Below are 13,536 nucleotides of genomic sequence, written 5' to 3'. Positions count from 1 at the left end.
TATGGATTAAATTTGACATTTTCTTGTCGTTTTGCTTCATGTGGTTGCGAAGCCATATTATGAAAACGTGTCAATAAGCAAGTGTGCACTTTCATAGTTGGACTACATCGTTTGCAAGTGTCCACTCTTTAATATTCGGATTGCACTCAATCTCCGGAAAGTACTGGGAGTCGGCATACGGTTCAAATTAAAGCGTGTTGTGCTGCCTGACTCGCTTGTTTTTCTTTTTTTTCCTTCCCCTGCCTGTCCATCGGATGTTTTCATAACCAAACCAAATGTATGCTCAGAGTGGGCCAAAAGCACTCAGGAGAGAGAAGAGCCCTGAAGCCAAAAATGTTGGAGTCACATTGTTGAATTGAATTTCCGCTGCCCCGCGGACGTCCGTCAAGCTGGTTTGCCATCTCCTGTCAGCCTGCTTCACCCCGAATCTTATCGCAATCATTTTTGGGATTACCCGGCAGTAAAAGGTGACATTTATGCACTGCGTGGCTCCACCAGTGAGAGCCGCGGCACATACAGTATTTGACATGTGAAAAAACACACCCGGCAAAACACGATTCCACAGAGTAAAGCGGTATCGAGGGAATGGTGATCTCGTCCCAATTTGCGCAGGGCGTAATGTGAGTCTGTTTCGGTCAACATTTTGCCATTTTTCTGTGATATGAATGGCAACAGCTGGATACACAAGTTAATTGGAATTTCTGCCATCTAGTGGAAGAGCACAGAATGGTCACTTTAAGTTACTGGCAACAAAATTACATTATCTGGAGTTAATTAAAAAAACAAAAAAACACTCTTTAGACCAATGAACTAAGAATGGAGTTGTGCTTTGCGTCCACTATTTTTGTAATTATCCAATGCTACCTCATATGTTGTAATATCCTCCAATGTTCTTTTTAATCCTATTTCATATTATCTACTGCAGTGGTCCCCAAACTTTTTCCTGTGAGGGCCACATAGCTTTTCGCTTCTCTGATGAGGGGGCCGGGGTCAGTTTGTAACAGCAAAAGTGTGACTGCAAGAGTAGACGTAAAAATGTATTGTTTCCCAGAAACCCACACAAAATCAAATAACTTTTTTTGATACACTCGCGGTATTAAAGACGTCTTTCTTCTCGGGACACACCACCTCTGCGACAGCATTCATGCATTTCTTGACAAACTCTCCTTACCGCTGCTTGCCATCAGTTGAGCAAACCGAAAGCTAGCCCAAACAGATGGCTGGTTCAGCTGAGCTTGGCGTACAAATGTATTTTGCTGAGCTAACGTTCCTCTTTTTAGCGTTGACAGTTTGTCTGCTCTCATTTGCCCAGGCAAAAAAATCGTACTTGTTGTTGTGACGGGATTCATAGTGTCGCCGCAGATTGTATTCTTTGAATACCGCCACCGACAGACAATCTTTTCTTTGCATTGAAAAAAAAAATCGTTTCTCCATTTTGGGTTAAATTCCCTGTATTATGAATACTTTTTTTTCTCTTACCTCACCTTTTCGCCATGATTACGTTCTCTTTGAGAGGGACGGGTTTAGGATTTTTTTTTCTGGGGTTGCCAGATAACGGCACAGACCGCAGAAGGATGGAACAAATGTCACGTTATACTGTATGTGTTTATGAAATTGTTACGAGCTAATAGTTAATCATGAAAATAGTTCATAACTAAGGAATATTTTATTGCAAAAGCCAAATTTTATGATAAAATACAAATATACAGAGATGAAAAATAAATCAAAAGACTCTCTGGTATTGTTCAGGGGGGCCGGACCAAATGTGGAGGTGGGCCGGATCCGGCCCGCGGGCCGTAGTTTGGTGACCACTGATCTACTGTTTAATATTTTGCGAATATGTTTCAATTTTTTATTTTTTATCCATCCATCCATCTTCTAATACGGTTATACTCACGAGGGTAGCAGGGCATGCTGGAGCCTATCCCAGCTTTCTTCAGGCAGTAGGCGGGGGACACCCTGAACCTGTTGCCAGCCAATCACAGGGCACACATAGATGAACAACCATCCGCGCTCACACTCACACCTTGGGACAATTTGGTGTGCCCAATCAACCTGCCACACATGTTTTTGGAATGTGGGAGGAAACCAGAGTGCCCGAAACAAAGTGGAGGGGAAAAAAAAAAAAAAACAATCAAGGCTTTTCCACCACTTGTCAAATAGTTGTCACTTGTTGACAAGGCATTGCTCAAGGTCGAATATCCAAACGTTTCCATTGCTCGAGAGTGTGTGGAAGGACAGCGTCTCTCGGGTGAATTGCAGAATATTTTAGGCGTGAAGCCATCACACAACCGCAGGAACGTTTTCATTACTCGCCGGGGCTTCCGCAACACTCTCTGCACCTGTGCGGTATGTACAATAGACCACATCTGCTCTCTCAGCTGAAACACTGGAACACAATGTGCTCTTTAAGTGTGCACATGCACATGAAGACAGCGCACAGACACACACACACACACACATACATTCATTTACATGGGAGGTGATGACAGTAACACTCATGCATATTCACGCACACCCAACTGTGTGGCAGCACAAGCTCAGTGACAGGGTCAAGCAGGACAAACAGCATATTTGCTTTTTTTTGGGGGGGGGGGGGGGGGGGGGGTTTAAACAGCAGATTCCCAGAAAGTTCATGCGCGGGTCCGGCTGATATTTACGCAACCCGTCATGAAACTCCGCCACTGTCCTTAAAAGGATATGCGAAGTAAGAAAAGTGCTTTAGAAGGCCAGGTGCCGGATGTAAACATCCGCCCGCCGTGCTTTCTGACGACCATTAACTGAAGCGCATTAGCAAAATAACTTTGTTACGCAATATTTTTCCACAAGTTTGTGTATTGAAATTATTTTTTAATATACAAGTCGTCTTCAACTCACGAACGGTCGACTTGCAAATATTTCGTAGGTATGAACATATGCTGACAGCTCTCCATAAATGTCATAAAATGCCATACTGCGTTCACAAGTTCATATTTTCAATTGGATCAGTATCCTAAAATGAAACAATATATTGCAAAAGAAACAGGAAATTCCATTGAAATCACTGGAAATAATGAGTATTATTTGAAAATGTATGGGCGGACTGGCGATCCAGTGGTTAGCACGTCGGCCTCACAGGACAGAGGTGCAGGGTTCAATTCGGCTCCAGCCTCCCTGTGTGGAGTTTACATGTTCTCCCCCGGCCTGGGTGGGTTTTCTCCGGGTACTCCGGTTTCCTCCCACCATCTAAAAATGTGCATGGCAGGCTGATGGAACACACTAAATTGTCCCTATGTGTGATTGTGAGCACAAACGGTTGTTCGTTTATGTGAGCCCTGCGATTGGCTGGCAACCGGTTCAGGGTGTCCCCCGCCTACTGCCCGAAGACGGCTGGGATCGGCTCCGGCACCCCCCGCGACCCTCGTGAGGATAAAGCGGATCGGAAAATGGGTGGATGGATGAAAGAAAATGTATGTCGTTTGAAGGTCCTTACTCAGACCGCCCTCTGCTGGAACCCGACAATTCAGTGTTCCATGTGTGCAGCAAGGGATGACACACGACATATTATTTTTTACATTTTGTCCAATATTTTTGGCATGACTTTCTATCGTCCATATAATATTTCTGTCATGTTATTTCTTTTATTTTCTTCTTCCTCGTGTATTTCCCATCTTGTGTTTTTCTCCCTTGTTGTTGCAGGTGTCGTATTTTCCAAATATTTGTGAATTTTTCATCTCATTGTTTGGCTTCTTAGAGAGTACAGTTAGGGCCAAACATACAAAAACTCTTCCTGCGTATTTCCCTGCACGCATCTGCCTTTTAATTTGCTTTCCAGCGGGTTTTAACTGAAGCGTGTTAGCCAAATAACTTGGGCTGGGGGGAAGTAAATTACTCTGAGTTGTTAAGTTAGAGAAGCGGATCTTTGTGTTTATTATTGCTCATAATCAATTTTACAGGCGCGCTTTTTTTGTTATGGTGGCCTTCCCCCGTTTACAGAGGCTTGTAAACAGCAAGGCTCGGATGTGGCACAAATAAACAAGTGTGCGCAAGCGCATGCACGCACACACACACACACACACACAGACAAGCACGCACACACGCGCACATACGCATGGAAATGAGTCATGTTTCAGCAAGACGCCAAGAGAGTTGACAAAGACTCCAAAAGACCCCATAACAGATTACAATATTGTTAACCAATACCTTCTACTTTGTTTTTTTCCCCTCTCCATTTTCTGAATAAAGTTAAAAAAAAAAAAAAAAAGCTGATTTCCTGTATGGCAACAACAAAGTAAGTTTCCTTTTCATCTTTTCTTACCGAGCAGCATATCATGCATCATCCTCAATTACGCTCATTTTCAAGGCAGCGCCATTAAAATACGACTAATCACACAACGAGCATTCAACGTGACATGAAAGCAGATAGCAGGGTCCACTTTGATTCTATTTTCTTCTTCCCGAGCAGTAGATTTTGCACGCATTTCTCAAGCAGTGACATCAAAGTGCAACTATTCATACCATAAACACGCAATGTACTGTAAAACCAGCTAACAGGTTTCAATTTTTCCTCAATTCGGTTTTCCCGAGCAACGTCTTGTGCTCTCTCTTAAATTAAGAAGCAAGTGTCTGCGTTCAGAGGGCAACGTGACGAAAAGCCAACCAGCATAAGACGAGTTTTGGGTGCTATGTCTTCTTAATTCATGCACCATCATCACTTAAGAAGCTTATTATTGTGAACATGACATGAACATCCATTCAAATCCCCACGAAAAGTGTGCATTGTGATGTAAAATCTAGATACCGGTGGTCGGTTCCAGTTATTTATTACTTTCTTCTTCCTGAGCAGCTTATCATGCACGGTCTGGAATAAGGAAGCTTCCTGCATCGATCCCTTTGACTTTTTCCATGCTTGGATCAACCGAGACAATGCACAAATTCTCCCATGAGTCCAATGTTTAACATGAAGATTGTCAAAAAGTGTGTAAAAATAAATAAATAAATAAATAAACACCAATACAGCAATCATGGTTTTATGACGGCTACATTAATCAAGTTATATAATTTTCAATTTCTCTTTTTTTGTTGGGAGGGCAGGGCAAAAATTCCATCATGGATCGTGTTCAACTTTACAAGGTCTACTGAATTTGTTTGCAATTGGTGCAAAATCCAAGTAAGGCAAAAGGTCTTTCCTGTGAGCACGTTGCTGCAATGTAATAGATGTGCACTAGAGGGAGATATTGAAGTCCACCGCAACTTCACCTCAAAGTGCCAAGAAACTCAACTGTATTGTAATAAGGTCATCCTACCTAACAAATCAATTGTATGATGACGCGCATATATAGTGTTATTATTTTAGAGCTAAGTTTGTATTTATACAAATCTATTGATCAAGTGGGAGATGTCCATATTCGGACCTGAATGAAACGGGGCCCCAAATTGCACCGATCCATCTGTAATTACAGTGAAACTCTTCTATAACGAAACCTACATATGCAAAACTCCCCTCTAGTGTAAAAAAATCTTCATGCATGAAAGCCATTCCTTCTTTTCTGCTTTCCCCTACAACGAAAAGTCCCCTTGTTGCATAATACAAAATCCTTTTCTCCACCATAGCCTCGCAACGAGGTTCACTACAACGAAAACAAGCCTTCCGCAAAAGTCTCATGCGACCTCCGACTGCTTAGCTCGGAAACGGCAACAACAACCATCACACTGGTTTACACATGCGCAATAGTACAGGAAGTAGTTTTTGTTAGTTTCAGACGCAGCACGAACGTTGCATTGCTAAAATGGCTACAAAACGGACCTTTGCAGACCAAGGAGTGAAGAAAAGAAAAGCTTTAATGCTTGAAGACAGGATAAAAGTAATAAAAATTAAAGATGGAGGAAGCAAAGTAAAAGACATTATGCAAGAAATTGATGTAAGTGAAAGTGAATGCTGATCGTAAATTTCGCAATTTCTTTCCCGTTTTTTTCTTTCTACGCTGATTATATGAAGTGTCAAATAAGTGTATGCTCATACTTATGCATTATTGGAATAAAGAGTACACATACGTTTTTGTGTGTGTGTGTGCGCGCGTGTTTACATCTGAGATCAAATTTGCTCGAGTGAAAAGTCCCCTGTTGTGAAAGATTTCTGGCTGCAAACATGATTTCGTTGTAGAGGAGTTTCACTGTAACTACAACAGTGCACTGGTCATGCAACACATCTGTCTTCAAGGCATTGTATTGGCTGTTTTGGGAAAGAATAAAGAGGTGCGGGGGTTAAAAAAAAAAAAGCATGTTTTCCCTCAGGGCATGAAGCTTTCCCCTCATCCTTATTCTTCCTCTAGTCCTGTGTAAAACGGCTGATTGGAAGACAAAATGCCAAAAACATGAGCGATTGATAAAACGTCAATGCAGAGTAATAAGGTCAACTTGTTGACTATTCTCTTCAGCCCAGTTTGCTCATAATTTCTTTATTTTTTTTTTGTCCAGTTTGACAATATTTTTCATGTCATTATCTAGTCCCTTCGTTCCAAATACTTGTGAAGAAAACAAACAAGTTAAAATGTTACTTGGCATCCATTGAGCCTAAAATAATGTATCTGAACCTTTACTCAGATTTTCACCACAAAATGTAACGGGTTGCCATGTTCTCCCTTCAAAACCTGCCAGTCACTTTAGTTTACGGCAAGAGCGTGCTCTTGGACCACCCAAGAAGTCTACACACATACTAAGTCAGTATGTGTGTCACTGGGATGTGTGAGGGGTTGTGGGTGAGGAGGAGGAGGAAGAGGACGTGGTTTTGGCGGTTTCTGTCTTTGGGATTGGAACACCACGGAAACCCCCGACTTCCTTTTAGGTTAATATCAACACTAGGAATTCAAGACACAAGTCATTCTGGAAGGAGTAAGTCAGCACTGATTGTGGTTTGCAGAGGCACTACAGTAAGAAAAGGCCCAGTCAAAGTCAAGGCAAGGAATGGTGGTCAGGTCATTAGGTACACCCGCAAGAAAAAGTAATTGGAAATTACACAGTTTAACAATATTTTTAGGAGTGTATCAGACCAGTAATGCGAAATGTTGATTTTTTTTTTGGGGCGGGGGGGGGAAGAAAAAAAAAGTCAAAGAATTATCACAAAGTTGTATCAAATTTTATACATTAAAAAAATTATAACAATTTGAATATTTGCATACAACTAGAATTTAATTTTGTCAGAATAAAATTTTAATAGACTATTTGAAAGGCATCCTTTAACCACCCCAAAAAAACAATTTTTGACAATTAAGATGTACATTTATGAACCTGTGATTTTATTTTATGAGTATGATCATGAGACTCATTGTTTGATTGTTTTACGGTGTCTGCTGTTTTTGTGTTATTCATTTGACGGTCTTTGTTATTGTATTTGTTTTCCATGTACAGCACTTAAGAAGAAGTGGTTGTTTTAGTGTAATAAAAGTTGAGTCATAATTTTATCATAAATTAAGACGAAAGTGGTAATGTTAAGAAAATCTCCAAAAGTAAAACTTAAATTTGAGGAAATATTAGATTTTCTGAGTCATAGGTTGATCAGGGGAAAAAAAAAAATTGTAATTTAATGAAAAGTATGAAATACTCTGAGATTTAAGATGTATTTTTAATTACAAGGAAAAAAAAGAAAATTGTATTCTTTCCCAATAAGTCCAAAATGTGTGTATTAGTGTGTCATCTAAAAAAATGATATTACAAACCGAAAAGACGAAATTTCATGAAAAATTCTATTTGTAAAAAAATCCACAATTTTACAAGAATGAAATTGAAATTGTTGGAAGAATTTTTTATGCAGTACCCTGCTTTTACAGGAAGAAAGTTTGAAATGTTTAGGAAATTAATTTGTAATTTTATAAAAAAAAAAAAAAGGAAATTACTGTGGTTATTTCCCATGATGCTGAGAAAGGGGTGAGAAATTGGCCACTTTCCACTCCTGGTGTGTGGAAAGCATGTGTCATCGTTCTTACCCGCTTCTTTGCAAACAGCAGCGAGGTCGGCGCCGACGTAGCCGTGAGCAGCGTCAGCCAACTGTGTCACTTCCTGTGGGGTGGCTCCGCATGGGACCGAGCTCAGCTGCTTGTGCAGAATGTCGGCACGCTCGGCAGGACCGGGAACGCCGACCTGTTGGAGGGGGTAATTTTGTTAGTGAACAGTTGAAAGTGATGTCTATGTAAATCTGGAATAGCATCAGATCGACAACACATACAAATAAAAATAGTTTTACATCACAATTGGCATTAGAATGAGAATAATTAAATCACAGGTGACTAGAACAGACCCTTGTGGAACTCCAGAGAAAACCATTTGGACAATGTAGTGGTTATAACCCGAGGAAAAATCCTTTTTGGCTTTTCCAGTAGGTACCTCCAGCTCCTTGTCGAAGCGTCCAGGTCGCCTCAGTGCCGGGTCAAGGGCGTGGGGTCGGTTTGTGGCCCCTAGAACCAGAAGCTGTCCCGAGTGGTCCTCCTGGATAGAATCAAGGACCATTTCAAAGATACAAACACAATGATGAGCACAAGAGAGGTTCAAATTGTAACAATCTGGCACAAAAAAAAAACATTTTAAAGCAGTGGTGCACTCCACAGAGGGGAAGTGTCTTAAAGATCAGGAAAAAAACATCCCATGTACAGTAATAATAATAATAAATACTGCATCAATATTCATAAATATTGCATCATATTTTCCATTTAAACGAGAAGTGACAAGTTCCACTGAATTATTTTAATCAACATTTGAACAAAACAATGTAAACACTATTATTTGAAATATTGAACAAAAAATAAATCTTTGGAGTAATGTGCGTGCTTTTTCAATAAAATGGTTTTCATGGATTTCAATTACATACACACGTACTGAAATATGTTTTATTCTACACTAAGTATTTTTTTATTTTTACAGTGTGGCTAAATACACCGTAAGCCAGGGGTACAGAACCTTTTTTTCTTAGGTGCAATTCAATTATGATGTCGTTTAAAAAAAAAAAAAAATTGTTTTAATGTAATCTAAAAATAAATGAGTAATAATCTTATCATAAATTAAGACGAAAGTGGTAATGTTAAGAAAATCTCCAAAAGTAAAACTTAAATTTGAGGAAATATTTGATTTTCTGAGTCATAGGTTGATCAGGGGGGAAAAAATAATTGTAATTTGATGAAAAGTATGGCAATGTTTTTGAAAAAAAAGAATGAAATGTTTTTATTATATATATATCTTTTTTCGAACAGTCAAATACATTGAGCTGTATATTTTTTCTTTTCTTTACTGAACATGCTAAAGAAGACAGGGATAAACAAAACAAACCGAAGTATGATATGTGAAGAAAAGCTGAATTGACCGATTGACAGTCAAAAAAATCGTATCTCGCAATTTTCACCTTTCGCAGTGGGCTTCTGGTCCCAATTAACCGTGAAAAACAAGGGATTACGCTCAATGATATTCGGTTGTCATGAAAGTTTTACTGTTGCTTTGACTCAATGCTTTGCCTGTAGGAATGTCCTGATTACTAAATCAGGAGGATGAGCATTCCTCCTTTGGCTGCGATTCCACACCAGTAAGCCGTAATGCAGGCAGGAATGAAGGAGGACACGGAGGAAGTGATTTGTCCAACAGACCAATCATGTGCATAACCTTGATCCTCTCGACAGGAAGCCTTGTAGCACCTCTGAAAACAACTACTCCTAGCTGATAATCGTCCGGTCGCGGTGACCCAAGATCATTTCCCTCCCAGGATTCGATTCATCGTGTGTGTGGAGGTCAAATCCAGAAAGCTGCCACAGTGTTTTTAGCATTCCCAATTACAACATGGGCCGAGCCTCACGGAACACGCCTGAGAGCGTCAGTGTACATCAGTGGGAGGACAAGCTAAAAGAGCGGGGTTGGGCCCGGTCTCGAAAGGATACTTACAGAGCCGATCCCATCCATGAGAGTCAGGAGGGAGGCCACCACTCGTTTCTCCACCTCATTCTGTGCGCCCTCTCGTTTGGGACAAAGAGCATCCAACTCATCGATGAAGATGATCGAAGGTCTCCTGTCAAAAAAAAAAAAAAAAAAAAAAAAACTCACTTTCAGCAACATTTTCTGCACCTTTTGTGGTTTTGAAATAAACGTAATATGTGGGGCGGGGGAGTTGCAATACACATGAAAACGCTCAGAATATTACACAAATATACATAAACAACAAAGAATTTACTGTTGGGGTTTTCCTAGATCTAAAAAAAGCTTTTGACACAATAGATCACAGTATATTATTGAAAAAACTAGAAAGATATGGCATTAGAGGTGTAGCTTATAAATGGATAAAAAGTTATTTAGAAAACAGATATCAGTACGTGCAGCTCAACAATAAAAAAACGAATCAACTCAAAATCACTCACGGAGTTCCTCAGGGGTCAGTGCTTGGTCCAAAACTATTCATCTTATATATAAATGATATCTGCAAGGTCTCAAAACAATTTAAATGTGTCCTATTTGCTGATGATACAACTTTCTACTGTCCTGGAATAAATCTGAAACAGCTCCTGACAACCGTAGAAAGCGAATTAAACAAATTAAAAAACTGGTTCGACAGAAATAAATTGTCACTTAACCTGAAAAAATCAAAGCTAATTGTTTTTGGCACAAGACCAATCAAACACCAAGCTAAAATTATGGTAAACTCAATTGAGATAGAAAGAGCGTATGAAACCAAGTTTCTCGGATTAGTAATAGACTCCAAACTATGTTGGAAGCCACATATCGATAACGTAAAAAGAAAAATAGCCAAAACCGTCGGGATCCTCTACAAAACCAAGGAAGTGCTAAATAAGAGATCTTTGTACACATTATACACTTCATTATTATGACCATATATGACCTACTGTGTGGAAATATGGGGAAATGCCTGCAAAACAAACACACTCCCTATTCTAAAACTACAAAAAAAAAGCAATTCGAATTATTAATAGATCAAAATATACAGAACCCACAAATCCACTATTTATCAAATTAAATACAATGAAATTTTATGACCCGGTTGACTTTAAAACCGCCCAATTAATGTACAAAGCACACAATAACCTGCTCTGTCAAAACATTCAGAAGTTTTTCGAAATTCGAGAAAGCAGCTATGATTTAAGAGGTACCAACTTATTCAAAAAACTCAAAACAAGAACAAACATCAAGCAAAGAAGTGTATCTATCAAAGGTGTTAATCTGTGGAATAATTTCGAAACGGACCTGAAAATGAGTAAATCGCTTGCCGAGTTCAAAAACAAATTCAAAAAAATAGTACAAACAACCTACATCAATCAGAGTTAAAATGATGAATTCAAAACATTAAATATAATGATAAATCAGAACTAAGTTGATAAATAGAGAAAGGTATATAAATATCCATTATGAATACAAGAGAAAATTGACACAAGAGTGTCAGGGTGTGGAAGTATATAATCCCGATACAAACCAAAAGTTGTAATAATATCACGGTTAAGGGTAAAGTATGAGCCTTAATGGAGACTTCTTTCTTCTTACTTTTTTTCTTTTCTGATTGATATAAAAATGATTTATTAGATATAAACACAACGGGGTAGGACTAGATACGTTTTTTACTTCTACTCCCTTGAACATAACTGTGTTGAATGATGACTGATTTCTTTCTTTTTACTATTTTATCTACCTTATTTTCTGTCAAATTATTACTGTATATATGTTTTATGTTCAATAAACAACAACAACAAATAAAACTGAAATTTGATGCAGATTTATTTACCAAAAACTGACACGTTAGGAGAAAAAAAGTAGTAAGTATATGGAAACAAGATGTTGCTTTTATGAATAAAAGTAATGTTATCAATGCAGTGAAAATAAATGAATGAATGAATGAATGAATGACTAGATGCAGCACGAGGTGGACGATTGCACGTCTGCCTGACAGTGTAGTGGTGCACGGTTGGATTCCGGCTCCGGCCTTCCTGTGTGGAGTTTGCATGTTCTCCCCCCCGGGCTGCGTGGGTTTTCACCGGGTACTCCGGTTTCATCCCACATTCCAAAAACATGCATGGCAGACTGAGTGAACACTCTAAATTGTCCCAAGGTGTGAGTGTGAGTGTGAGTGCGGATTGTTGCTTGTCTATGTGTGCCCTGTGATTGGCTGGCAACCAGTTTAGGGTGAACCCCCGTCTACTGCCTGAAGACAGCTGGGATAGGGTGATAGATAGATAGATAGATAGATGATAGATGTGACAATACAGCTGTAATTAGAACAGAGCCTTGGGAACTCCCCCAAAATGCTATGTTACTTAACGTTGATGTGTTTTGTATTACAAGAAAAAAATTAATATACATGAACACAAATAAGGCTGTTATTTTGTGGAAAGAAGTCATACTGTTTTTAAGGTGGTAAGTACAGTATATCAAAACAAATCCTTTTATGAATCATTTAAGTTGAGATATAATGTTACCAGTATCTCAGAAAGAAGTTGAAAAATTATGACACTAAAGTTTTAAATGTATGGACAAATGTAATCATGAGAAATATGTAATTTACAAGACAAAGTGGACATAATCAACAGAATGAAGTATGTTGTATATTTATGGGGTGGGGGGGGGGGGGGGTTTACGGGTAAACCTAATAATAGGAGAACAAAGTAATATTTCATACAGGGAAAAAATACATCCAAACAAATTATATTAAGTAATCTGCAACTCGGAAAAAGATACTCCACAATGTTGTCATTTTAAAAGTGAGACTGCAATTTTATGAGAAGTTGAAATAAACTACAGTATATCCAAAAAATGGTTTAAAAAACTGTGGAAACATAATCCTGAACATCCATATCTGTTTGTTTGGGGGTTTTTTTGGGAGAAACAATGACAATTTAATTTTAGTCCTACGGACGGTGATAAAGTCTTACAAAAACATGCGGACTAACTGCGAAAAGTGAAGACAAAAAAAAAGTACAACATGTTCACGTTTAAACGCAACATTAAAAGTTTACCTTTTTGATGCCTCGGTGAATATTTGCCTCAGTTTCTCTTCAGTTTCGCCGTAGAACCTGAAGAGGAATATTACAACCCCCACTCAGATTGTATGATGGCAATGACATGGAGTTTGGCATTAGCTTAGCATTAGCCTCACTTGCTCATGATTTCCGGACCGTTGATCACAGTCATGTGAGCGCCCACCTCGTTGGCGATGGCTCGTCCGATCATGGTCTTTCCCGTGCCGGGAGGTCCGTACAGAAGAACTCCTCGTGGAGTGGGGATGCCTGGTGAAGACGACAAAAGCTTCAGTTAGAATTTCAGCAAGGCTAAATGCTTATTTTAAAAAATATCTATCATTTTAAAAAAGTGAAATTACAAGAACAACAATTCTACACGCAAAAAAAAAAAAAAAACATACTTTCTCGTATTTAATTTTACATACGTTGTATTTTTAGGAGGGGTGGAAAGAAAAGTTGAAAAATATCATTTAAAACAAGCTTAAATCTTACAACAAAAAAAAGTGAGCAAAATAATGGAGCTGTAGTTTTCAAATAAAAAAGTCATTTCATCAGGTATTTGTTA

General features: G+C 38.9%; 1 protein-coding gene across 2 annotated transcripts in view; it reads right to left on the bottom strand.

The window, feature by feature from the left end:
* The window catches only part of afg2a (AAA ATPase AFG2A), a 138,703-nt gene that overhangs the window by 121,612 nt on the left and 3,555 nt on the right, over nt 1-13,536 (bottom strand). For both annotated transcript variants that reach the window (XR_015100273.1, XM_086105891.1), the window contains exons 6-10: nt 13,109-13,238; nt 12,969-13,025; nt 9,898-10,021; nt 8,359-8,460; nt 7,962-8,115 (exon numbers count right to left, since the gene is read on the bottom strand). Coding sequence is in view for 1 of the 2 variants with exons in the window: in XM_086105891.1 (XP_085962017.1) it covers nt 7,962-8,115; nt 8,359-8,460; nt 9,898-10,021; nt 12,969-13,025; nt 13,109-13,238 (567 nt within the window). In the remaining variant the exon portion in view is untranslated. The remainder of the gene's footprint in view (nt 1-7,961; nt 8,116-8,358; nt 8,461-9,897; nt 10,022-12,968; nt 13,026-13,108; nt 13,239-13,536) is intronic.

The sequence above is a fragment of the Hippocampus guttulatus genome, chromosome 2 (assembly GCF_054856545.1).
Source record: "Hippocampus guttulatus isolate MCC_2025c chromosome 2, RoL_Hgut_1.0, whole genome shotgun sequence".
NCBI lineage: Eukaryota > Metazoa > Chordata > Actinopteri > Syngnathiformes > Syngnathidae > Hippocampus > Hippocampus guttulatus.
This window is presented reverse-complemented; position numbering and strand designations above follow the sequence as displayed.